This window comes from Centroberyx affinis, unplaced genomic scaffold (genome assembly GCF_046629955.1).
Source record: "Centroberyx affinis isolate AG114_WGS23_722 - 3 ecotype Tasmania unplaced genomic scaffold, CSIRO-AGI_Caff_v1 ptg000748l_1, whole genome shotgun sequence".
Classification (NCBI taxonomy): Eukaryota; Metazoa; Chordata; class Actinopteri; order Beryciformes; family Berycidae; genus Centroberyx; species Centroberyx affinis.
Window position 1 is genome coordinate 183,166 of NW_027279361.1, and position 27,455 is coordinate 210,620.

Consider the following 27,455-nt stretch of genomic DNA (forward strand, 5'->3'; position numbering starts at 1 on the left):
TGAAAGGCAGACTCACCCAATACTCTGTATCAGTCTGCATGAGACCTTGTATGCTCTGTAACTGATCCTTTCTGCACAGAAAGCTGAATAAACAGATGACTGAGACACTTGTTTTTATATAGACTTTATTTTCAGAATTTCCATCACAATGCCTATTTGAAGGGATGTATTTATAATCTTCAGGACATGACTTGAAACACTATCGAACACCCGCTTAAAAAATGCTGTAGGTACAGGGTCAATACATGAGGTGGAGGAGTTACACTTGGTGAGAGACTTGCAAAGCTCAGTTAAGAGAATAGGTGCTAGAGTTAATGAATACCCTGGGCCATGTCGCCCAGAGTCACTGAAAACCCGCCCACAAAGCTGTTAGCCCAGCCCAAAAGATACCGGCCAGCATTTGTTGTGCATCTACCAAAGGGTACAGACAGGGAAGAATACACTAATAGAACTGGTCTCTTGTTTTATTAGCTATATTATGTATGAAAGCATGGCTCTATTGGAAGATCTTTTGCTGCTGTTCCCCAGTTCCACCACCTTACTGCTGACTGTTCTGGTCCTGCTGGTCCTCTACCTATTCTTCTCCAGCTCTGGCCCCAAGGAGAAGGAGCCTCCAGGACCCAAACCTCTTCCCTTGCTTGGTAATTTGCTGCAGTTGGATCACAAGTTGCCTCACAACACCCTCTATAAGGTAAATAATTAGGGGTCCAAGCACGTAGTGCTGGAACCCTATTGTATTTGCTGGAATTATTATTTCTGGCTGGATTCTTATTATTATTATTCCCCCATTGTAATTGGCTCTAGCTCAGCCACTGATTGGTCAAAAGTTTTCAAATTTGGCACGCACATGGCAAACTGCGTTAAGCAGGTCTCCAAACGGTTTTGTCACATTTCGGACTCTTGAAACTTAGTATATAGCTGTCATTTGGTCTGCTGAACAAATTTCAAATTGGGACCCATAAGGTCCGTCTGGGTAGATTTTCCACCATCTTGGAAATTTTGAAAAACATTTGACAATCTTCTCCTCCTGAACTGCAAGTCCAAGTGACACCAAATGTGATATGCTTGGTCCATGGACATGCCCGAACAAAACTATTTTTTTTTTTTGAATGATTGGGTAAAAAATGGCAGAGTTATTAGCCAATCAGATTTTGACAAAATTCAACCTATCACAAGTCGACTTCACAGTGACCTATGACCTTGAAACTCTGTGGGCACATCGCTGACTGCACCCTTAGGGACTGTACCAAGTTTGGTGTTGATAGCCCAAAGAACGACAACACGGTACCGATTTCAATTTGTGCTAAGCTAACCTCTAACGCCCGAAATCACACATTAACGGCATCTACTCATAAACGGTGACTCGCATTCACTCCTGATCGCTTGTGGACGCTTCTCGTACCGGTCCTGAGTGATTTTCAGAGGCGGTCGCTGTACTGAGCGGTCGCGCACTGTGAATACCTGTCGAGGCTGCTTGCAGCTTTAATTTCTTTTTTCTTTTTTTTCTTTTTCTCCGCTAAAAGTATCTGCAGCTTAGAGACCGTAAGTCCTACAGCAGCCATATTTGGCAGGTGGGCTCCTACGGCGCACTGCTACTCAGGCAAGGCACATTGGCCAGATGGTGGAGCTATAACAAGCAACTTTACGTTTGGCCAATAACATCTGAACCGTGTATCGTAGACTGAAAATTCTTATGTTCCTAGATTCTTTCTATGGATTCTGCCGAGTTCAACCCATATACCACTTTCAATGTCCGCCATATTGCATTGTCCGCCATTTTGAATTATTTAAGAAACACTTTTTTCGCAACTCCTCCTAGGCCATTCATCCAATTCGCATGAAACTTACTGTGGAGAATCTTGGGACCATCCTCTTTCAAAGTTGTATAAAGGTTTATTGATAGGTCAAATGGTTTGGCTTTTATCGACCAATAAACTTTTAACTAAACACGCCATAACACTAAATTGCCCATAACTCATTAACCGTTCATCTAAGTAAGCCAAAATTTGAAACACGTGTTGAGAAGTGTTGCCTGAACACACCCCCAAAAGCAAGAGTTCCATCACTAGTGGGCGCTATAAATGCAAAAAGTTTATATCTCGTAATCGGCTGGATTCGTACGAAATTCGGTTCGCACGATCTTGGGTCATGACTCACTCGATGCATAAAATTTGGTAATGATTGATTTAAGTGGGCATGGCTCATTACAACAAATCTAAATTTCTAGACACTTCACATTCCAAAATTCAAAAAATCTAAATAAATCACCCGGACGTCCTACAGAGCTGAAATTTTTTCAGCACATCCTGACACTGAATTGTGACAAAAGTTTGCCTCACTGCAACCTATGGTCATTTCAGAAGTCCGTCACTCTATATTTTTCAAAATATGCAAAATAAATTAACATCTATATCAGCACAAGTCTTCATTCATATGCTACCAAAATTGACACAGACATTTTCTAGATGGTAGATATCAAGTGTGTCAAAGGGTGTTCAGATCAGTCAAACGGTGAGTCCGCAGTGATATTCAATATCTTACTGTAATTAGTACTGTATGCACATCATTTTCTATTTCGCCAAATGTTTGATCAAACTTCACCAAAATATTTGACAATACACCCCCGAAACCAGCAGAATGATGTGTGATTTTTTTCAGAATTTTATCACTAACATTTTGACTGTTGTAAGCGTTTTAAGTTTAAATAGACAAAAATACCCCAGTTTTGCACATGTGATGTCATTGTCAATAAGTGTCACCTTCAATAAGTCAATAAGTCACCTTCTTCAAGGGTCCAGGGTTTGAATCCTCAGGTGGGCAAGTCCTACTTGCCAACAATGTAGCAATGCATGCATGTGGTATGTTTCCAAGTGCTTATTGAGGTCATAGTCGGACGTTGCCTATTGTGACCCCGTGAAAATTTGTTGAAAAGTGTTTGTGCAGCAAAAACCGTAAGACCTAGAAACACCAAAAATTGGCAGGTGGTTTGCAAATTCCACCCAGTACTCAGTTTTCCCCACTGTGGCACACAGCAAAGCCAACACAAAAGCCGGTGTTAGACTGCATGTTTGATCTTCACAACATGTCAGTTTTGGTGTGTGTCTTTCTACCTTCTGTAATGTTTTGTCTATCTGTCTGTCTTATCAAATTGTGCTTGGACCTCTCAATCGCCGCTTGCAGCTGTATTTGATATTTGTTTTGTTTTTTTAACCCTGCTATTATGTTTGACCCCATTCCACATTTAACGTGTCTAAAAACATGATTACCATTATTTTTTCAGCTTGACAATTGATGACTTTTCCTAATTTCATGGGGACAATAGGTAAAAATAAAATTTAACATGATGATACAACACTTTGTATACAACAGTGTTGTTTGACCCCAAACACAATTGCCTTTTAAAACCAGAGAACATATAAAGATTTTATACATATTTTCTTTCTCTTTGTTTTGACTGATACTGAATTTTTGATCTTTCAAAAATGTTCCCATGCTTTAGGGCCCGTAACATGAGACAGATAGGTTTACATTGCTGGGGTCAATTTGACCTCAAAAATAAAAGATGTCTGTTAATTTTAACATAATAGAAGGGTTAAAGATGGTGGCCAGAGGAGAAACAGAATCAATACAGAAGGTTGTATAGGCCACTAATGTAAAAACTACTGATACTGAAAAACATAATGTAATAAAACTAAACTTGTATTACTTAAACTATTGGCTTGTTGACTGTTTTGGCTGAATAAAGTAATAACTTAAACCAATAATATATTAACACTCTGAAATCTCCTTTAATGTTTGCACAAGTGAATTAAGTGTAAAATAAGTGTTGAATCTTCTTTCAGTGTTTCATTTTGATAACAATGTAGTAACCTGAAATTCACTCTGCCATTCTAAAATGGAGTTGTGGTCAGGCTTGCATGCAGTTATACTCAACCAGAATAACCAGAAAATCCTATTTTCCTATTTTCCTCAGTTCCTCAATTAGTTTCTGACCCAGCTGCTGAGTCAAAACAGAATGCTGGGTTGGGCATTTAACCCAGCACACTGGGATGATATTTAACATAAATGCTGGTTTATATTAACTATATAAGGGTTTAGATTTACACTGGGTTATTATTATATTTCAATGTCCCTTACAATACAACATACACCCAAAATTGTATTTAAACTAATAACAGACAATAAACGCAAACACAAGATAGCCGGCCAGTCAGAAACGGCGCTATGACATGAAACATCATGGAAATTCTAGTTCTTTACCAAGCTGGCTGTTTATATGCACATTAGTGTCCTTTGGACATCTTGCTTTAGGCCCCAGTTACACTTGTCATTTCACGCGTCTCTTATCCGGATAGTATCCAGATATGATTTATCCACATTCAATTTACACCTGGCCACATCAATGCGTCTCTGTTAGCCAGATAGAAATCCGATTGCATCTCTCCCTGCTTTCCCGCGATGTATGCAATTGTGGAGATGGCAGGTGCCACAGAAATTCAGTTTTTAGACGGCAGGCGCTACTTAACAAAAAAAAGAAAACACTTGTAGTGAGAATGTGCGCACCGCTACAGAAACTGACCCAGCATGTGCACATTTTGGAGACAGTGAGGAATGGCAACTTTGATGGCAAAGCAGTGAAATAAAGTAAAAATGGCCTTTACACTCACTTCATTTCCAGGCTGACTCTACAGCAAACACATACACATATGGTGTGAATTAGTCTGAGGTAAGTGCATTACAGTCTTTTAGCAGAGCTCCAATTTGTTCCAAATTATTGCAACAAATTCAAGGTGTTAAGCAATTGGACTTAATGTCATAATGTTATATATTAATGATGCGTTATGGTTTGTACTGTAGCACGGCTGGCATGCATTGGAGATGCCGGTGCCAGGCGCACAGCCGTCCTTACAGCCAGCTCTCAACCACCGCAATGAGCTTCTTGGCGTCAACCTTTATATCTTCATATTTATTTTTATTTTTAGTTTTATAAACTCTGGCTTTTGGAGCTGGCGGCATTAACTGCTGCTGTGACATGTTGCCACTCAAACTTTATTTCATCAGTGATGCCCGAACTGAAGCCAGCTGGGAAATTTCTCTTTTCCGTCTTTGTAATTTTCTCACACAGAGAATGGAATGACAAGCACATTTGCATGCATCAGTATTCATTAAGGGCGTTGTGGAGAGACATTGTTCCGTTTGGGAGGAGTTGATGGTTGATGCATTTACACTTGACAAACTTGAGGATAGAATGTGTCTAAAGCCACCTCCGAAGGTGGTTTGAGCAATCGGATACCAATCCGTCTCCAATGCGTCTTGGTTGCATTTACACTTGTTTTTTTTTGCGTCTTTGCGAGAGGGCTGGTGAATGCGGTATGAGCACTTACCCTCATCTACCTTCCAGTAAACTCCTGTTAAACCTGCCTCCGTGGACGTGTCTGCTCTTGGGTCTCACTTTGTCTGTCACAATTAAAATGTGCGGTAGGTGTAGGCTACACCTATTTGTTCCTTGTATAGACACAAATCTTTCAGTGTACAGTTCTGCTGTCTTCTGTCTTTAAATTTGGCAGGAGCGGGTTGTCATTTTTTTTCAGTTTACAAGGAGGGCCACGTGATATTTTTGAGCTGGAGGGAGGCTTGACTATTTTAATGTTGGTCGGAAAATCTCCATATACCCCTTATCATAAATATCCAATGGTAACTCCCATAGACGTATCAATAACATTACAGATGAGGTACGCAGGCAGCAACTCTTCAGACTTTTGTTAGTCACAGATGTGAATGGTGGACTTGAATGGGTTTTATGCAGAAAAGTCATATATCGGATCCAGGACCCTGGATATTAGTCTGTGGATTCATGATTAGGACAGTGCAAGTGAACATACACTGCACTCTGACAAGATGGAGAGAACAATCCAGAGTAGAACAGGAAATAAATCGAACATTTGCACATCTTTTATAACCTGTTATAAACATAAACCCTTTTGATTACATTTTTCAGTTTTCCAGTTGTCTGTCTCGCGCATGCGCAGTCTGAAGATTTTCTTTCCCACCACTTTACGCTACAGTGGCTACACTCAGGTCCTCAACTATAGAATATACAGTGTCGGGACCTGAGCTCTGCTCCCAAAAGCAAGTAATTTCTTCGGCCAATGTCGGTGGAGCAGGGGGCTTGAGTCTTAGAGGGCTACGCCTATACTCATAGAATCTGGAGTTATGGTAACATAACTAACGTTCTATTTCATATAGGCTTCACCCTCTAAGAGCTGTCGCTATTGGGTTAAGGGCGAAGCTGATGTAATCAATGCCCACTGAGACACCAAGGACCTCAAGCCAATAACATACACCAGTTCACAACCCTATAATGCGAAGCGTAATAAGGCAGGAAAACACCAGCTGTGCCATGGTTGACCTCATGTTAACCTTGGAGCGGAACCGTGGAAAAAAGGCGAGTGATAGAACACTTGCGCCACACAACACTGCCGTTGCAGAATGTGAGACGTTGATTACGTATCATAATGATCCTTCATGCAGCCCACTAATCCGTGATGATTAGATTGGAGGTGTACCGTTTGGCATGTGCGTAAAAACGCCAGATCTGACAACGCGTCATCTGCGGTCTAGCACGTTTAAGACTGAATGACTCAGGGAGGACACAGAAACATCACACAGATAGAAACGGATGAAAGGGCACGGAGAAGCCCAAGATGCCGCTGTGCAGATGTTTGCCATTGCCATCCCTCTGAGGAAGGCCGTAGATGATGACAAGGCTCTCGTGGAGTGCGCCCGGACGCCCTGTGGCGGCTCGGCTCCTGCCGCGCTGTAGGCTTGTGTGATGGCATCACGCAGCCAGTGCGACAGACGCTGTTTTGACAGAGCCGAGCCTTGTGAATGCCCTCTGTAATGAACAAACAGCTGCTGTGTCTGTCAGATGTTTGCTGTGCGCAAAACATACTGTGACAAAGCGCGCACTGGGCAGAGACGGTGAGACGCTTCCTCTGCCTCATTTCTGTGAGGCAGAGGGAAGAACCCCTCGAGGTAAATAATTCTCGACCAAAAGGAGTTTTTTAGGACTTTAGGTGTGAATGAGGGATTTGGCTGTAAAGTCGCTGTGCTCCCGTCCTTTCTAATAGAAAGGCAGGACGGCGAGACCGACAGTGCGCATAAGTCAGAGAGATTTGGGCTATCGGCTTGAAAGGGGCCCCCCAGAGCGCGCAACACCAGAGGTAAATCCCACTGCGGAGCTAGAGCGCACGACAGGTTTCTGTCGTCTGACTCCCTTTAAAAAGCGCTTCACCAAGGGATGTGCGAAAACTGATCTCTCTCCATAGCCCTCGTGGCAGGATGAAATGGCTGCAGCATACGCTTTGATTGTAGATGGAGCCAAATCGTTATCTGCCAACGTCTGAAGGTAGGTTAACATGAGAGGCAGAGGACACGACGTGGGATCTGAGCCTCTCTCCACACACCAGCGCTGAAAAGCAAACCATCTACCCGCGTAACACGCTGTAGTAGAAGGGGGTCTCGCACCTTGGATAGTGCGCACCACCGCAGGGGGCAGACCTAACCTTTCCAAGCGCTCCCGTTCAGCGGCCAGGCCCACAGTTGTTGGCCTATTACCGGGAGGTGGAGGATCGCACCGTCCAGCTGTGACAGTGCATCTCTGCGCCATGGGAGCTGCCACGGTTTCCCCGCCAGCAGTTGTACCATGATCGGGGACCAAGAGGCGCTTGTGTGTAATGGTGCCACCAGAATAACCGCTAGGTTCTCCTCCTGAACGCACGCTAAGAGGTGAGAAATCAGGGGAACTGGGAGAAACGCATAAAGGAGAGCCCTGGGCCACGACCGGTGAGAGAATGCATCCACTCCCAGTGGAGGATTGTCTCATACATTCATGGAGAACCACAGTGCGCATTGCACATTCTCTCGTGAGGCGAACAGATCCACCTTCACCTTCCTGAACCTGTCCCACAACATCTGAACTAGTGTGGGACTCAGTTTCCACTCGTGGGAGGGACCGCCGCGAGACATCAAGTCCTCAGCGCGGTTCTGTACCCCCAGGATGTACACCGCTCTGATGGAGAGCAGGTGTCTGTGAGACCACAGCAAGAGGCTCCTGGCTATCTCCAGCAGCCGGGCTGAGCGCACACCGCCCTGACGGTTGATGTATGCTGCCGCTGTCATGTTGTCTGTCCTCACTACGACATGCCTGTTCGTCAGCATCGGAACAAAGTGCTTTAGACCTTTGAGCACTGTGGACAGTTCCAGACAGTTTATGTGGAGGGAAGGAGGATTCTCCCATTTTCCCCCCACAACTTGAGACATGCACGTCCCTCCCCAGCCGGAAAGAGGCCGCTGTGTCCACCGATATGTGTGACGTCTCTCTCCTGAGGGGAACCCATGTCAACAGGACACAGGGGGGTTTTCCAGTATGCCAGGTCTGACTGCAGTGAGGGAGGAATGGACAGCATGCGTTTTCTGTGCTGTATTGGGTCGAGACGCAAGCGGCTGAACCATCTCTGAATTTTCCTCATGTGGAGGAGTCCCAAGGGGACCACCACGTGACTTGCAGACATCATGCCTAGCAGAAGCATCACAGACAGCGCCATCACCACTCTGTGAGGTGCGACAGCAGAGAGCTTAGCGCATCCAGCCTGGCTGGGGACAGCTTTGCTCTCATGGTGGCAGAGGTCAAGTCCACACTGGGTGGGGAGCAGAGAGCTCTTTTGCCAGTTCTTGGCGAAACCCAGTGTTTGCAGATGCTGTAAAACTTCCACTGTGAAGTGCAGCTTTCTCCTGGGAGTGAGCCATAAGGATTAGGTCGTCTAGGTAGAACAAAACCCTGATCCCTTTCCTGCCTAATGGCTCCAGCGCCGTTTCCATACACTTGGAGAAGGTGCGCGGAGCCAGAGAGTAACCGAATGGTAACCGGTTGTACTTGTATTGGATTCCCTGGAAGGAGAAGCACAGAAACTTCCTGTGCTTGGGAATGACAGGGATGTGGAAATATGCATCTCTCAGGTCGATGGATGTGAACCAATTGCTGGGACGCACGCATTCCAACACGTCTGATTGTCAACATGTGAAAAAGGCCGCTTCATAATGTATTTGTTGAACAGGGACAGGTCCAAAATCGGCCTCATCCCGCCTGTTTTCTTTGGTGTGAGAAAATAGCAGGAATAAAAACCCTCCTTCTCCTCTCCTGGAGGGACAGGGGAGATAGCCTCCTCCCTCTGAGTCTGAAAAAGGCTGTGCTGAGATACCACCACTAACTCGCCCCAATGGGAGGGAGGTGGTTGGTAATCCTTTACGGTCAGTGAAGCTAGCGGTTAGTAGAGGATTTATTACTCTGGGCATTGACCAATGAATGGCCCACTGGCATCTGAAGCCCTGCCCCCACACTCGCATAGCTGCCCGATGCCGCTGTGTGAGAAAAACTGTCCTCACACACGTCCACTTGTCCCTGAGGAGGGGCAACGAGGAGTGGAGTATTTTGAAAATCGCCCACTCTCGCTCAGGTTGAGCTCGCAGCACTGCGCTTTGTGTGTGCAGTGGCGAGCCGCTGTTGAGTGTGGGGAGCATGAGTCTGTGTGAGAGAAGCCGCAAACAGCTCAGAGGGAGCATCGGCGGACTGGCTGAAAGGAAAAGCTCCTTAGGAAACAGTGGGTGGCCCTGAAAAGGGCCGTTGTGTTTCGGTTCAGCCATAGTGAGACTCCCTGCATCCCGTCATTGCCACTGACGCATTTGTTTGCAAGGAGGCTCGACGGCGGGGTTGGGCCAGGTACACGCTAGCCACCGGATCTTGCCTGGGCAGCGCGGAGCCTGCCAAGTCGAGGTTGCCGGCGGAGGATACCGCGATGGGGGAGGAGGTGGTGCCGCAGTGGGTGCTCATGGGGGCGCAGCTGCTGTTGCGGGTGCAGGGCGCCTCCTCTTGGGGCGAGCATCCCTGTGCATCGGGTGAGGCGGAGGTGCAGCTCTGCCCCAAAAGGTGTGTTTCCTCACCCTCTCCGCTTCCTTGGCCGCTTCATGTAGGTGGGCTGTGGCGCTTTGGAGGAGTGATCCAAACAGCCCATCAGGGGCTATGGGACCATCCAGCAGCTCCCATCGGATGAGAGGGGGAAGCTGAGACATGTGCAGCCAGATGTTCCGCTGCACCATAGTCTGCGACGCCATGATCCTGGACGACGCCACCATTGTCGCCGTGGCGAGAGTCAGGACAGCCGTCATCGCTTTGCCAATGTTCGTGGCCAACTCTGGGGAAAAAACCCCGGACTTGATGGCCATGGCAGAGACAGCCGAGGACAACAGGGCAATGTTGTTCTGCGCCGCCGTGATCTGTGCTGCTGACGAGTACGAGTAATCAGATAGACAGGCGTAGGCTTGGTCCCGTGGCGTCGGCGGCGAAGGTTCAAGCGGCGGAATGGAGGGTAAACCTTTTTCTGTGTCCCCATGGACCCTGGTGAAAGGTTCCCATCTGGCCACCAGAGCTCGCAGTTTTCTGGGGACGGAAAACGCTGCCTCCCTGAAGGGCTGAAGCTCCGAAAACCTGGGCCAAAGGGGGGGGCGTTTGACCGGTGGCTCCTGGACGTACACATCCCCGCCTAAGAGGCCGTGAGCAGGTGCAGGTTGCTCTGCTGGCATTGCTATGCCCCTCAAATCTGCTGCCTGTTTAATGATGTCTGGCAAGTCCAGGAGAAGTCCTTTGGCGGCTGGCATGTGGTTGGCAGATTGGAGTGGAGAAGGAGAGGACCGCAGCAGCAGAGCTCCTTGCCATGGTGGGGAAGGGGAAAGCCGCAATTGCAGGGCCCCGCCCTCAAGATCAGGCTCCAGGTCTCCTGACGGGGAGACGGGAGAATCGGGAGAAGAGCCCGAGATGGAGGGAGCCAAGCCGGTTGACTCGTGCATGCCATTGAGGATTTCCTCCGGAATATTCGGGAAGTCATTGCCTTACAGGATCTTGTCCAGCTCATCGTCCGGAGAGACAGCACTCCGGTCAGCTCGGCTACCGTTGCCGCTTCCCTTCACCTGGAGCGCCGTGAAGGAGTCCACCCGCCGCTGCAGTTCCTCCGCAGGCAGTCGAGCACAGAATTGGCAGGAGGCCAACGCTAACCCGGTGTGAACGGCGCCCAGGCAAGCCTCGCAGCGGCGGTGGAGGTCTGGCGGCAGGATATAGCCAGTCCGGCAGGCGGTACACAAGCGGACAGCTCCTCCGGCACGGTGAGACGACTTCTTCATCTTCTTCTTGACTGCTTGATCGCTGAAGAAATTTTTGGAGCAGAGCTCAGGTCCCAACGCTGTATATTCTATAGTTGAGGACCTGAGTGTAGCCACTGTAGCGTAGAGTGGCGGGTAAGAAAATCTTCAGACTGCGCATGTGCGAGAGGGATAAACCCAATAGCGACAGCTCTTAGAGGGCGAAGCCTATACGAAATAGAACAGTTACTTGAGCTAGGCTTTCATCTAACAGCCAATTTAACGATGTCGCTAGAGGAGACAATTTAACCTCCAATGCCAAAAAAAGGGGTATAAATGTTGGTCAATTTATTATTGGTCAATTTTAGTTCATCTTGAGAAATATTGATAGTGCAGTCCCAGGCAAGAGGAATAACCAATGAAAATTATTAAATTGGGCAGTATTCACATTTAATGGCAGCTGTTTATTAAATACATTAAATTAACTGTGAATTATTTTACAATTTACAGCTCAACTGAGCTGCATGAAATTTAGTTCAGTACCATAATACTGATTTTCACATGGTCTTTCCGGCATCTGGTTGCTGCCAAAGCAATACGTTACTGTAGTTGAAATCAATATTAAAAGGCTGTTGAATTAATTTAATTAATTAACATGTAGGCTATTGTGATCTGAAATACACCAAGAATACCAGAACCAGAAGTACCAGAATTATTCATTTTATACACCACAGATCCCCCCTGTACAGTAGATTATCTGATTAGATTTTGGAGCACCTTGCTGCATAACTCTGCATATTGATGTAGACAAACTCATTTTCCTGAAACTACTATAACTCCATCAAAGAAGACAAGTATGTTGTCATAGAAATTTTTGCTATTAATGCATTAATTTGCTTATTTAATTACCTCATTATCTTATGTTTAATATATCATGGTGAGACATTATGCAGCTCATGTGCCTCTTGTTTGTTTCATGGCTCTGTCTCTATGATTTTTTTCACAAACTGACACCATGGACACAGTACAGCTGCGTAGACAATACTGATTTGGCCAGCACCACACAGTTTCTGTATTAATCTGAACATGGTGCTCTGATGTTCTCAAGTCTTTGTGGACAGCAGCATCCAGTATTGTTACACTTTACTGGTTTGATTGCTGTGTGATGTTATTATTATTATGTTACCTTGATCTCAGCTCTCTAAGAAATATGGACCAGTATTCACAGTCCATCTTGGACTCAAGAAGGTGGTGGTCCTGGCAGGATACAAGACAGTAAAGCAGGCTCTGCTCAACCACGCTGAAGTGTTTGGAGAAAAGGAGATTGTCCCAATAATCAATGACCTAAATTTAACACATGGTAAGGACCCAAAAAAGATTTTGTGTTGTATAATTATTCTATTCTAATTATTGTAAAATATTCTACTACCTTGTATAATTACTTATCAACAATGCTATTTTATGAATAGAGGAGGAAAAACTAACATTTTGTTAAAATATTTATCTGCAGGAATTGTATTTTCCAATGGGGACTCATGGAAAGAGATGAGGCATTTTGCCCTGACCAACCTGAGAGACTTTGGAATGGGCAAGAAGGCAAATGAGGAGAAAATTATCGAGGAGAGTCAGTACCTGATTGAAGTATTTAAACAAAAAGATGGTAATTATTTTATATAATTTTGGCAGAATTGCAATTTTGGTGGTGAACAAAAAAACTTTTCATTCTTACATTGCTAATTTCTTTGCTATTGTTTTTTTTTCTACTTTTTTTCAGGTAAAGCTTTTAATACTACCCAGCCAGTCAACTATGCTGTCTCCAATATCGTCTGTTCTATTGTCTTTGGCAGCAGATTTGAATATGATGACCCAGAGTTCACAAATATGGTGGATCGAGCTAATAAAAACACTCAACTTTTGGGCTCAGCTTCAGTACAGGTATTGCTTAATATTTTCATGATTCTCACTTAGCATCTTGCTCAGTAAGCATCTACACACAAGTGAAACCAAAGTAAACTTAATATTTATATTTTACACACTGTACCATACATATCTTATGAAAAGCTATGCGCCTTTGATTTGTACTATAGCTAGACATGGCCAGCCGCATCATCACTGCGCATGCACCAAAATCACATCTGCATACTTTGGTTGGACCAAAATCAAACTGCTTAGTTTGAGGTTAGACAACTAAAACAATTTGGTTATTGTTAGGGTATGGTTTTGGTAATTTGGTTTTGCTGAACATGAAAACATTTTTCACTGCTAAAATTTGTTTTGCATGAGTCAGGACTTGAACACAGGTCACTGGAGTGAAAAGTAAATGTATACAGCCAGCCACCTAACCATAGCACCCCTACTTTCCAGTGAATGATAAGTTTTATTGCATGATTGAAATTACCACAGAATCTAGAATTTACTGAAAGGCTTGGCGATTAGACTCCATCATGAAATTATCTTCATGGTGTTGTAATCCCATGAAGGCAGCATATGATAAATTTCCCCCTGATGGAGTCTAGAAGCTGGTGGTGGTGAGAGGACTGTAGAGATTAACGTCCTGCAGGTGTCCGATGAAACCATAGGCTGTAAAAAAAGATATGAATGAGGTCCCCCTAAAATAATGAAATAATTTCTGACCTTACCCAGGAGAAAAACTGTGCCAAATAGACATAAAGAGATGGTAAATATGATGAGCTGAGGAATTACCGGTAAATATGATGAGCTGAGGAATTAGCAGGTAAGAGAGGCTAAATAGTCAGCAGCAACAGCAATATGGGGTAACATGAGCCAGCGGTGGACAGAAATAATTGTTCATCACCAGGTTTAGCCAGCAATGACCAGATGTAGATCAAAGACGACCAGATAACAAGAGACAGCCAGAAATGGCTAGACAGGGCCAGCAATGACCGGGAAGAGCCAGCAATGGGTAGAAATGGCCATGTGATTGAGCAGAATTAGCCAGCAATGGCTAGAAATGATCAACACTGGATAGAAATGCCAGCAATGGCCAAGAATAGAAAAGCACCATAACTTCTGTTTTGAAAAGTGCTACATAAATAAGATCTATTATTATTATAATATTATTATTATTGCTGGAAAATGTGTTATGTCAATTGTTTGTTTGTTTACACATTCAGGGAAGACAGAGTAAAACTCCAAAAGATCACCGCCTTTCCTTTAAGATTTGACTTAAATGGTGTGTGCATTGGTGAGTATTAGCAGCTGGGGAATGTAAAGATACGCAGCTAGGGAGCAGGGATAGCTGGCCAGAGAATAGGCTACTGAGGCAGAGGAACACTATAGATTTGCGTGGAGAGAAGTGAGTTGATTGAGCAGGGGACCCTGTATAGACGCCTGGGTGGAAGCAGCGTCTCTGAGGATGAGGCGGTGGTGTTAGCATTTCATGCGTTTGAAGTGTGCCTCTGATGTCTTAAGAGAATTAATGAGGAATTGGGTTAGGGTTTGTCTCTTCACCCTACTTTGTATTAGTACCATAGGATTTTCCAAACAATTGGAGCTACAATGACTTACACCAGGGCAGAGATCATGTAAAATGTGGGCCATCATAATATCCATCATCTGCAAACTCCAGTTAATGTCCACCATCTAGCTACTTTTAAGCACTTTAGCTGATTATCACCACACCACGTATCAGGATCAGAATGAGGACTCAAAAGCAGACACACAGACTGAAGCGGAGAATACGGTTCAAAAACGTCTTTACTGAAGTAGTAGGCAGGTACAGGGTCATAGAGAGGCACTGGTCGAACACAGGTGGTCACAAGGCAACAATACCAGTAGCAGTAGGCAAGCAGGGCAGTCCAAAGAACGGGCAGGGTCAGAACCAGGCACACAGAAAACTATTCAGCAGAGCAGAACAGGTAATGGTAGGAACAAACTAGGTAGCAAGCTAGAACGATCTGGCAAAGACTGGAAGGAGAGTTGATATACTGTATGGGAAGGCTAAATGGGCAGATGAACTGCAGCTGGTGCAGCCAGTAGCAGGCGGGGCTGACTGCACACAGGTGTGCAGTGACAGGAACTGGTGAGGGCAAAAACCAGGACTGGAGCAGAGCTAGTCAGGATGGTAAGCTGGCTGGGATCATGACCACATGACCATTCAGCTCTATATCTGTTCAGTTTCCATTAGTGCTGCCCTTCTACCACTGTACGAAGTTTTGGAATAATTGGCAGGGCGTTTATGTCCACACCAGAAATGAGTTCTCCAGTGCAAAGTGCACGCCTACTGCCACACCCCCACACACCTAAGTTTAATGGTGTTATATGAATCCATTCAGAAGATACGTGCCTTTTTATCAGCAGTCATGCCCACTGCCACACCCCCTTTGTCCCATCAGTGTTAAAAGTTAATCAGTTCTTCCTCGCCCCATGACCAGACAAACAGACAGACAGACGGAACAGGGTGAAAACATAACTCTGGTCCAGGTAATGAAGTGGGAGAAAGACTTGTGGACACATACACTGTTTTTGGCTGGACCGCAACAGCAGGGCCAGCCCTACAAATGCGAATGTCTGTCACTGACTGACTGACTGACTGAGTGACTGAGTGACTGACTGAGTGACTGAGTGACCAAGTTACACCATTGGTCGGCCGTGGCACGTGGCACAACACAGTATCACAGAGCCAGAAATTTCAGTTTCGTTTTCTCCGCCGTCTAGTTTCTCCGCTGAGATCAGGAGCCCGTTTCTCCCACACAATAAGCAGGCTGACCAATATCATGCATGTAAGCTGAAGCTAAAGTAGAATCTATACAATTATATCATATCACCGTTTATGTCGATGCATATGCGCAAGCTCAGTCCACCTGAAGTCCTCTGTTCTGTCGGGGGAGAGAGGGACACAAACAAGCATGGAGGTTTCATCACGCCGAGGGCTTATTGCTGACCTTCCCGAAGTTTCCCGGGGCCACGGTTCCGGCCGGTGCCACTAGCTGGGCGCCGATTTGTTCACGATGATCCGGCCGAGATTTCGCCCGGGGTCCCGACAACGATGCACCCCGGTGTCCGGCGAACAGCGTTTTCGGCACCGACGGGTAACAGAGCGCCTGGCGCTTGGATTGGCAGGATCAATGCGGCCCGTGGGCGCGGTGGAGACGACAACGGTGGAGAGAGAGACAGGACTTTTATTCTGTATTAGCAGTCTACAGCCAGGGGTTAAAGTGGGCCGGAATGATCCGGAACGGCGTTCCGGCACCTTCGATTAATAAGTAAATAAATCTGATTGGCAGTTTCATACATAATAATGACAAGCGAGTTCACAGGGCTGCCAACTCTCACGCATTGACCGAGAGACTCACGCAATTGACATTTTTCACACGCTCTCACGCCACAAGTCCATTTTCTCACGCAGTGAAAAACAAATTCATAACTGATAACGTCGCGACGTGAAAAAAGGAAACTGACAGCAGGACAGACGAGACAGAGCAGCACAGCGCAGCAGCGAGTTATTCAGACCATCTGAATAGCGAGAAATATACACAAATTATTATATTATTATATATATTATATTATTATTATATAATTATTATATTGTCATTTATTCCCATGCATGCTGCTCAGAGTAATCTCAGTCAGCAGCTCTTCTGCGTCTCTCCCTCTCCTCTCGTGCCGTGCGCACGCAGGCAGCAGTGAGAGTAAGTTGCTATGGTTACGGGGACGCTTTGTGTCTGTCGCTCTGAAACTTTCTCATGATTCCCAATAATAGGTTTTTTAGGTTAGTATGCCTATGCAAGATCATGAATGTACCTCAATGCTGAAATCTAGTAATATAACATAATCTTTACATTTTTGGTTAACATTATACAGGGTTGCTGTTTCTTGACTTAATCCTAGAGGTTAGGTGGTGTAGAAATGCAGGAAATTTGTTTTAAATTACTATTTTTTTCTGACCCCCCCCCCCCTCCGAAACAGGGTTCCCCCACCTGCCAAATCCCACTTTAACCCCTGTCAACAGCAGAGTTAGTTACACCATTGGTCGGCCGTGGCACGTGGCACACTCATACACGGTCCAGCCATATACTAGGTTTTGACCTTGTCTTGTTCTGAACTTTCCAGCAAATTGAACATTTTGTTATATCAGTTCTGGATCAGAAAATGTACTCCTATTCTCAGAAAACCATCAAGGGTCAGAGTCAGGTCTTCTGTTTATTCATATTCAATTTATGGAGCTGTGTGTTTATGTGACATATATTAGTGAACGGGGTACACACTCTTCTCATTTCTGGCAAATGGAGACAGTAGTTAATGTTCACTAGTTCAGAGCAAACATATTATTTATGTCTTATGGCCCAAGTATAACATTTCCATTGTCACCACAGAATACTTGTGAATTCCCCCTTGCACACACACTCATGACACTTCAACCAGGTCAAACCAAGTGGTGGTGAATCATATTCTGTTAGCACCCCAAGTCTACTAATGTGAGTCCAGTGTGTATCCCATTGCATATGTTCTGATATTTGGTATGTCCCAGCTGTCGCTTAAATACATGATTTTACAAAAGGATATACTGTATACAACAAACAATTTAATTGTAGGCCAATGAGAAAGCAGATAATGTGAATTTGTTTGTTTGCTTTGCAGTTGTACAACGAGTTCCCAGTGTTGTGCAAATGGTCTGGAGCTCGAAAGCAACTGATGAAGAGTGCTTTTGCTAATAGGAAACAGATGACAGAATTGATCAGAGGTATACAGGAAACCCTCAATCCACAGATGTGCAGAGGCTTTGTGGACTCTTTTCTGGCCCGCAAGAAACACCTGGAGGTATAAAAATGATGCTACCTGAAGTAGAGGGAAAAAGGATTAATTTATATAAGTCCATTATCACCAACGAGGGTCTCAACACACTTCACATAATAAACAGAGAAATACTAAGATAAACGTGCATATAAAAGAAAAGTTAATACACACATAAATACATGATAAAACAACTTACATACATGACACTCATACTGCACATATCATATGTAATCGTAAAAGCCATGCATATACACATGCATGTGCTCCCCACTTGCACATGCATATGATAAAATAAGATTAGATAAGATAGCACTTAATTAATCCCCTTGGGGCAATTCAGGAAAAGGCTAGTTGAGGTTGACAGTGGGAGAGGGGAGAGTAACAAGGAGTTCTTTAACTGACTGTAGCAATCATTCGTGATCCCACTGCCTTCCAACCAACCAACATTCATTATGCGATAAGGTGCCTTTGTAAAAGATTCAGTAGTCAAGCCTGCCATCCATTCGTCTGTCTATCTGTCTGTCTGTCTATCTATCTATCCATCTATCTAATAAGTGCATTGAATATAAAGAGCCCACTTGTTCTCACATATTAATGTCGCATACTCATACTTAATCCCCTTTGTTCAATTCTGCACTTAAACCAAGCCAGGCCATTGAAGAGGGTAACTATCAGTGCAACTCTTTCCATTCCCTCAAGGAACTAGAGTTAAATTCATTACCACTGATTCCCATTTTGTCATTACGGGAGACCCCATAAACCATAAAGTATGGTTAATCATTGCTTAATCAAGCAAAACCATAAATGGTACATAAACCATTGGGAAAATGGGATGTGTACATGTCAGTGTGTGTGATGGGTGCTGCATGCATTGACAGCGGTTGCTGCCTCGCCCTGCTCATTCATGTCTTTCACAGATATGGGTGCAGGGGATAATGGGGGCTGCCTCTCAGAGTCTTTTTTCTGAGGTCTCTTCCCCATGCTGATGCTGTGGAGCAAGATGAAGGGTTAACTACAGCTTGTTAGACATGGAGCACAGGCCTTCACTAGCACTGGCTCAACTTCTTGCAGGCATGTTGGCTAATAGCAGCTAGCAGATTAGCACATCAGCCACAAAAGCAAAAGCAACATCCTAGTGAGTACACATGTAACTGTGGGAGAATGTGGTTGCATGAAATTAAAGAAAATGTGGTGTCTTTAAGGGAGGTGAAGACAAACAGTTGAAGACAATAAAATACGACAGCTACTACTACTACATTTGAAATGTCTTGTTTGTTTCAAATATGATTGTACTGACACTCAGCTGTTTCAATATTTGTAAGGAATCTGGGGATATGAATTCTCACTATCATGAGGACAACCTACTGGTGACTGTTGTCAACCTGTTCACTGCTGGCACCGATACTACGTCAACTACGATTAGATATGGCCTACTGTTCATGGCCAAGTACCCCAAAATACAGGGTAAGGAACACACATTAAACCCTCACTTAAATCCTGCTCCATTCCACCTCTGTTTTTTAAATGGATGCTTTAGTTTGACAAAGGGAAATACAGTGGTCATAATTCCTCAGCATATGGAATAAAATCATGCCATTGAATCACAATGTTGTATCATCTTGTTAGGTGTTTGGAAAACACATTGAGATGATGCACAACAAAAACAGTAGTTATTTTGTGCATTTCCTTTTTTTGCTGATGTATAGTCAATACTGTACAATTTGAGTAAAAGGGTGTTTTTTTTTTTTTTTTTTAATTTGGAGCTTATAAGGACAGGCTGCTGGATAGGGATGTAATGTTTTAAAGGCTGAACATATATACAGTAATACTTTGTTGATCACCCTAGGGATTTGTGCCGTGGCTGGGCCAACTCAATTGATAAAATAAATATTAAGAATGTTAAAAGGGATATTTAAAATGCCGACAACGCCACCTAGGAGTTAAGAGGAGCCTAGGACTCCATTAAAAAGGCTAAGCAGGTTCTTTTTAGAATCAGGGGTGAGCAGAGTTAAAACCACAACTCAAAATGTAGCTAATTGAAAAGGTTTATTATCATAAAACAATAAATGTTAAAAGGCAACTACAAAATGTCCTAAAGTACAACTACAAAGAGCAAGCTAAAACATCCCCCTATAAGTCCATTACTGTTAATGTCTCTCAGTCGGTGGAACCACCAGTCCAACACGAATGCCAGCCAACGTTCTCGGCGGTCCGTTCCCCTTCCCACGCAGACAGCTATGGCCGCCGCGGTCCTCTCGCTGGTGCTCCACTCGTTCTGGGGAAACAGACAACACCCGCCAGTATCCTACAGATACACCAGCTCAGATTTACCACTTGTTTGGCCCCGCAGCCGGTTCTCCCGGTGTCCACCGCAAAATAATGGTAATAAATACTCACTGTTTTCCTGGGTGGTAATGACACGCTACCAACCCAGGCTGGAGTATTCATGCCTTACGGACACGGGCTGCTGCGCTTCAGGCTCCTGTGGTGACTCGTCTTCCGGTCTGTGGGTTCAGTGGAGGACCACTTGTAGTTCGGTCTGGTTCTTTGTGGTTCCCTGCCATGCCTCCCTCGGTCGTACCTTCCTCTGCCTTGCCCTCCTCTCGTCTCTGCGTCCCTGCCATTTTCCAAACTTTCACCAGTGCCACACCTGTTACCTATTCGCCGCTGATTACCGCCTGGGGTTTGTCAGTGCCTGTGTTCTTCAGGGGCAGTCGGAAAAAAAACACTACCACATGCAATAACACACAAAGCCATAAAAACACACCAATCCAATAAAACAAAAACTGAACAGGATCATTAAAGAATCACAGCAAAAGCAACAAAACACACAATGCAAAACATGCAAAAAAATAACAATTAAAACATGCATAAAACCCCATAGCACTGACCCCGTCACACATTGGCCTGCAATAAGTGATATCAGACCTTTTAACCAATCCTGAAACTAATGTGTGCTATGTGGAGATTTCATAGACATAATGATAAAAACCAATGTTGTTGTTTTCACCTCTTTTCCTAACCTTGTTGTTTAATTCCACTCCGGAACAAAGCTCCTCCCAGTACATTCAGTAGCTTGTCATTTTTTTTATAACTAACTAGGCACCTCTCTCGCTTTTTAAAACTGGCCCTCACCCCCCCCCCCCAATTCCTGCAAAAACCTCTCATAATCGTGGAATCGTTGAAGCGAGCGAGTAAACTTGTTAAACTAGTAAACTTGCTACCTATGTCTTCACTTGTCATTGTGGGGCACAATCTGCCAGCGAGACTGGTAACCGGCAACACTTCTCTGTAGGTATGCTTAGCTTAGCTATTAGCCTTTATGCACGGTGCTTTGCTAGGTTTTCCCTTAGTAGGCCTCTGTAGTGCAGTGGCTTTGCTGTGCTTTATTTACAGATGTGTTGCAGTTTCTGTCTCCCTCTAGTGGTCAGAAAAGTTTTCTTATTTCAGCTTTAAGGAGAAAGATATAAGTCATTTAGAGAGCAGGTGGAGTTTGTACAGAAAAGGCTTTATTCAGTTGGGAGAAGGTGACATGAGGCAATTCTTGAAAAGATTAGTTCTATTTCACACAGGCTTCGCCCTCTAACAGGGCTCTGTTGGCTTAGCCACTCATCTAGTTGCCTCAGCGCACTGAAATTTGCATGCACATGCTCAGCCAATCAGGATGAGCCTATACACCCTCTATGGGGCCTCGCACTATAAATGCCGAGCGGCCCTCATTCAGCATCCACTTTTTCTCCAGCGCCTGACGAACAAGTTTGCCTAGGATGGCATCGTCTGAGACCAACATCGCTAAAGACTGCTCGGGCTGCCCCGGCCTGATCGCGACGACGGATCCGCATGAGGCGTGTTTCGAGTGCCTCGGCCTGGAACACGCCGTGGACGGTGTCTCCGACTCGCTGCAGGGCTCTCTCCAGGGTGAGACGCCGGCAGCGTTGAGCTCATTTCAAATGCTATCAGCATCAGTGTTCCCCTGAAATCGAGCTCCGCTGTGATGACAGCGAGGCGGAGGCCGCTGGTGGCTCGCCCGAGCCCTGCTCTTCTGCCCCTGTCACAGCGCCTCCGCTGCCGGCTCCTCCCCTGGTGGCGGAGGATGAAGAAGGGATGCCGCCGGGGGACAGCGATGACAACATCTCCTCTGTCTCCGTCACGGCTGCATCCTTCACGTCCGCCGCTCTACCTCATCCATCGTTGAAACTAGACTTCCCCAACGTGATGAGGATGGCTGAGAACGTACGGCAGCGTCCAAGAGGTGTGGATGGCGTAATGTGGCTTCCTCTTCTGCTACATCCTCCTCTCCCCTCCCGCCGGCGACACAGCCTGCCCCGCCACCGGCTCGCTCCGACGGCAACGCTCCGCGCATCCCAACACAATGTTCCTGGATATGTTCCCATTGTGCCTTGTGTGAGTGATGTTTTTGTTTGTAATAAAACAAATTATTTCTTCCATAAAGAGCCTATTCCTACCACCCTGACTGCTGATTGCTCTCTGTCATCCCATAAGGGACACTGGCCAGAGCGGCAATCGCAGTCATCATTTTGCTCTCTGCTCTCTTCCCACATTGGAAGCACGGCGGAGCAGCGATCAGTTCGGTGGTGCGGTAACCCCCTTTCCCCCCGGTCTTCGGGCCAAAATGGGATGGCTGATGGTCTCAGTATCACCAACCCACCCTGCTGTCCCACGGGAAACAGGAAGGAAGCCGGAAGGCTTTTACCGCTCTGCCTGTCTTCCACACGGAAAACACAGCAGAGCGGCGGGCGACTGATACGTTGTGTAACCACTCCCCGCTCTCCGGTCTCGTGGCATGCATTGGAGGATGGTATCGGCAACGTTAACCCACCCGGCAATGCATCCCACGACGGGATGCATCACTGGGAGTCGCTCCCAACTCTCCACCTTTTTTCCATGAAAGAATGGTGGAGAGAACGAACAGACCGGCACACCGTTTCTTCGGCCCGCCTCACTCGTCCACAAGAATGCGGACTCAATGACGGCAGAGCGGCCTCTCAACCATTTCAGCCGGCGGATGAGCTCCAGACAGCAGATCCTTTGTGAAGCACGGGGAATCAGTCGCCCGCCCGGCTTGAACGAGAGATCGGCCCCCTGCCTCTTGTCTCCGACGGTGGGCTTGATCTCTCCTAGACGCCGGCCAGTGTATATGGAGCGAGAGCAGATGAGTTTTCAAAATACTCCGCTCCCCGGCTCATTGGACCGTTCTGCTGAGAATTTCTCTCCTCCGCTCCACAGCTGTCTGCTCGCCCCCAGACAGAATTTTATCAGGAGTGGCGAATCCAGTGTGTGTTGACAGAATGGATGGACAGGACGTTACGACTGGGCTATTCACTCCAGTTTCATTGCGTACCACCCCCATTCACAGGAGTGAGAGTCGATCATAACTTCTCAGGAAGGCATGAGCGCCCTCTCCAGGGAGATACAGGAACTACTCCAGAAGGGAGCAGTTTCTGTGGTTCCCCAGGAAGACAGAGAGAGAGGTCTCTATTCTGGTTATTTCCTGGTTCCCAAGAAAACCGGAGATATGAGACCTATTCTGGATCTCCGTCCGCTCAACACATGCATCAACCAGAGACCATTTCGCATGCTTACTGCAAAAAAGATGCTGGAATTGGTACAGCCGGGCGATTGGTTCACCACAGTGGATATGAAAGATGCTTACTTTCATGTCCCAGTGGTGCCGAGACACAGGAAATTCCTCTGCACAGTGGCGTCCTGGTCGACGCCCTGTCCATTCATCAGGTTCTATCTGTTGGATGTGTCTGGGTCTTTCTCCGGTTCTGTACTCAGTACTGGTACACGAGACCTGTGAAGAAATTATCTACTAGGCCTGTGTCTCTTGTTAAAGCTTGATGGAGACCGGCCACTGGGTTGGCCAGCATTACACCTTACTGTTTGTCAACATGATTAAGTGTAGCGTTGGTTTTTCAGGCCTCCCATTCTATAGACATGGGTGTGAGCGGAACCATATCTGGCTGACATATTGCATTGTTACAGTCAATCCAGGCTATGACACAGCATGTTGTTCATGTTAGTGTCTCGGCAGGGAATGAAGTCATCGGGCTTCGCCCCCTAAGCCAACAGAGCCCTGTTAGAGGGCGAAGCCTGTGTGAAATAGACCCTCTAACAGCTCGCCCTGCCGCTCCACGAGTCGCTGAAGACTTAGTGGATGCTGAATGAGGGGCCACTCGTCATTTATAGTGCGAGGCCCCATTGAGGTTGTATAGGCTCATCCTGATTGGCTGAGCACGTGCATGCAAATTTCAGTGCGCTGAGGCGACTAGATGAGTGGCTAAGCCAACAGAGCCCTGTTAGAGGGCTCCGCCTGTGATCATAGAACTAGAGTTACAATACTTAACTATCGTTTTCAACCTTTGATGGAAGATGGAGAGAGGAGAGTGTGGACAGGCTCAATGGCAATAAGAGAATCTTAGCTGTTTCCCCTTCAGAAAAGTTCTTGCCAATACAATATTTTTTTGTGGTTATGGCTCCTGATTCAGTGGCTTAAATTTATTGAATGACCTTTACAGCTCAGCAGATATAGGGTGTCACCTATTCTTGAATAGCCTACTGTATGTAGGCGCATGTAATTGAGATGTTTTGTGGACCTAAAAACAATTTCTGTGTACAGTTTTCAGTTTTTGTTGCAACTATCAGGTATATACTGCACTGCCAGACTCAGTGATTTGCTGAGCATTATTCAGGGTCCTAAGGTCTATTCTTGAAAGCCTTAAAAAATTTGAAGAGTTAACAAAGTAATTAAGTGCATTTTTGGCCACATATGCAAATGTTAATATACATGATTCAATGTATAACATTAATACTTATCAATATTGGATATCGGTTTAATTACATATTGTATAATTGATCATTATTATACTAGTTGCCCTTGGAAAGCCCTTAACCTGAATTGATTTGCATGAACATGTTTATCATTCTTATTCTTATGTTATTATTATTATTATTATTATTATTATTATTATTATTATTATTATTATTATTATTATCATTGTTGTTGTTATGTGTTTCAATGTAGTTTTAGTGGCTCATAGTCCCACTTTACCAAGGCAAATGCTGAATGATTGTGGGGATTTTTTTGGGCACAAAAAATTTCAAATTTAAAGCTTGTAATATTGGCACCACATCAGCAGCTTCAGTCCAAAAACACTGGTATTGCCCTTCAAAAATCCCCAAAACCCATATTTGCTGCACGGTAATGCTTAGTCCAAATTTTAGAAGTTGCTCCCTGAAGGACTGGAAACAATTACCCATTTACATTTATCTTCATGAAAATGCTATTCAATAACAGGCGAGTGGTATCTATATTTCTTGGTCATGAAAGGATAAGTTTAACGATTTTGGACCTATATATAATTTGATTCTTACATACCTGTGTATTTGGACCTGCAGACAATGTTGACTCCGAGTCAGCTGTTGGTTGAAATGACAAGCTCCGTTGCCTCCTGCTGCTGACAAGCAGTCCAAACATGTCAAAATATCTCCAAAAAAGCCACAGGAGAGTTGAGAGTATATGGAAAAGTTACAGAGTAAATAAATTAAAATTAGCGCTGATTTCATGACACAAAGCCGCCATTACGCACACTTTCACTAACAGGGTGAAAGTGTGCTATTGGTGGCACGATCAATTTTTCAGACGAGGACAAGTTCATAAATATTTCCTTTATATTAGGTAGCTACTATTTTTTTTATTAAACATGTTTTAAGCTTCTTCCGTTTCATAACTTGTGGGTTTCTCATTAATTTGTTCTTCCTCATCTTTCATCTCCCAGACCAGGTCCAGGAGGAGCTGAGCAAGGTGATAGGAAGTCGTCAGGTCCGGGCTGAGGACAGGAAGAACCTGCCCTTCACTGTTGCTGTCATCCATGAGACTCAGAGACTGGCCAACATTGTCCCCACAGTTGCACATTGCACCTCTCGAGATGTAACCTTCCAGGGCTATTTCATCAAGAAGGTAAATAAACCTTAATCCTAACCCTAACAAAGAGATGCAACACTCTTTCAATATTGTATAGTAATAAAATGATGATCAGTAACACTTGGCATGCACTCAATTTATAACATATTGATAATGTTTCAACAAGAGCTTCATGACGGCAACAGGGCATATTAATGAATATTGATAGTTTTTGGGTCAAATCACCATTTCGTCATTCTTTTAACTTTTCACCCTCACTCTCAGTTGAAATAAGTGAAATAGTGAAGTTTGTATGTTCACATAAGAGTTAGCTAGCACAGTTCCATGTCAGCCTTCTCCAAATCAGCTGAAGTGACCAGGGATTGGTAATTTATAGCTCCAAAAAGGGCAAAAAAAACTGACCGTAAAAAGCCAAACGATTGCACTGAGTCAAAAAGACCTAAATTTACACCAGTATTTGGCACAAGTCTTCACCGACACTGTTGTTTCTGAAAATGCTCGCACTTCTGTGCACCCATACATTGTGTTTTCACGTTCTACTTGACATGAACACGTGACCTTTCCCTGTTTCTGTATACACTCCAACGCAGAGGTCTGCTTCACACAAAGAGAAAGAGCTCTGCTTGCAACATAGGGGTGCCACGCAAGACTTAACTTAGGTATTTTGGTCTCACAGTGCAATAATTTGGCTTCAGAACACTTGCTGCATAAGCTCTTTGGACTTTTATGGTAATTTTATTTTGCCCTTTTTTGAACTCTAAAGAACCAGCTCCCATTCACTTCAGTGGTTTTGGAGAAGGATGACATGGAGCTGTGGTAGCTAACTCTCTGTGTGTTATGTGGACATACAAACTTCACCGGTGTTTCGACTGACATGAGTGTGAGATAAATTGAGTTAAATTGATATTTTGTAGCAGATAAAGCTGGAGTTGTTTTCTACTGAGGCTGCTGTGTTGACAAATGTGCCACAGCATGGCCATGTTGCATTGCCACAGATCATACTTCCTTCATGCAGCCAAAGTAGTTCTGGAACTGTGAAAAACTTTGACAACCTTAAAGTGTGTTAACATCTCTTACTTCTACGTCTCTTAAGGAGACCCCAGTGGTTCTTCTACTAGGATCCGTTCTTCAAGATGAAAATGAATGGGACAGCCCCAACACTTTTAACCCGGCCCATTTCCTGGATGAGGAGGGGAAATTTGTAAAGAGAGATGCTTTCCTACCATTCTCTACAGGTGAGTCAGTTATATTTATTGATGGCTTATTATCACTAAGAAATTTAAGAGACCAAAATTACTTGACTATTATATTCCTTGATCTGTCTTAGGTCCAAGGGTTTGTGTAGGGGAGAGTCTGGCCAGGATGGAGCTCTTTCTCTTCTTCACCTCTCTCCTCCAGCATTTTCGTTTCACTCCTCCACCTGGAATTACAGAGGATCAGCTGGATTTGACACCTGTATTAGGCCTTACCCTCAGCCCAACACCTCATCAGCTGTGTGCTGTTAGCCGTGTTTGAGGAAAATGACTAGTACTGCGTAGACACTGCTTAGTTACGAATGATT

At 44.9% G+C, this 27,455-nt stretch overlaps 1 protein-coding gene across 2 annotated transcripts; it reads left to right on the forward strand.

Moving 5' to 3' along the window:
- The first annotated feature begins 490 nt into the window (after positions 1–490).
- On the forward strand, positions 491–27,409 carry LOC139644509 (cytochrome P450 2K4-like). 2 transcript variants are annotated; one of them, XM_071519882.1, is made up of 9 exons: positions 491–691; positions 12,388–12,550; positions 12,701–12,850; positions 12,965–13,125; positions 17,791–17,970; positions 19,269–19,410; positions 25,749–25,930; positions 26,988–27,129; positions 27,222–27,409. In XM_071519882.1, the coding sequence occupies exons 1-9, from the start codon at positions 491–493 to the stop codon at positions 27,407–27,409; spliced, it is 1,509 nt and encodes a 502-aa protein (XP_071375983.1). The 2 variants fall into 2 exon arrangements, with proteins under 2 accessions (XP_071375983.1, XP_071375984.1); XM_071519883.1 differs by lacking the exon at positions 491–691 and adding an exon at positions 6,997–7,035.
- Positions 27,410–27,455: the final 46 nt, after the last annotated feature.

What these genes read in the sequence shown, in the direction of transcription:
- LOC139644509 (XM_071519882.1), top strand. Translation starts at nt 491, where the DNA reads ATGGCTCTATTGGAAGATCTTTTGCTGCTGTTCCCCAGTTCCACCACC. An exon ending in TGACCTAAATTTAACACATG is followed by an intron (nt 12,551 to 12,700) that starts GTAAGGACCCAA and finishes ATTTATCTGCAG; the next exon opens with GAATTGTATTTTCCAATGGG. An exon ending in CCCGCAAGAAACACCTGGAG is followed by an intron (nt 17,971 to 19,268) that starts GTATAAAAATGA and finishes AATATTTGTAAG; the next exon opens with GAATCTGGGGATATGAATTC.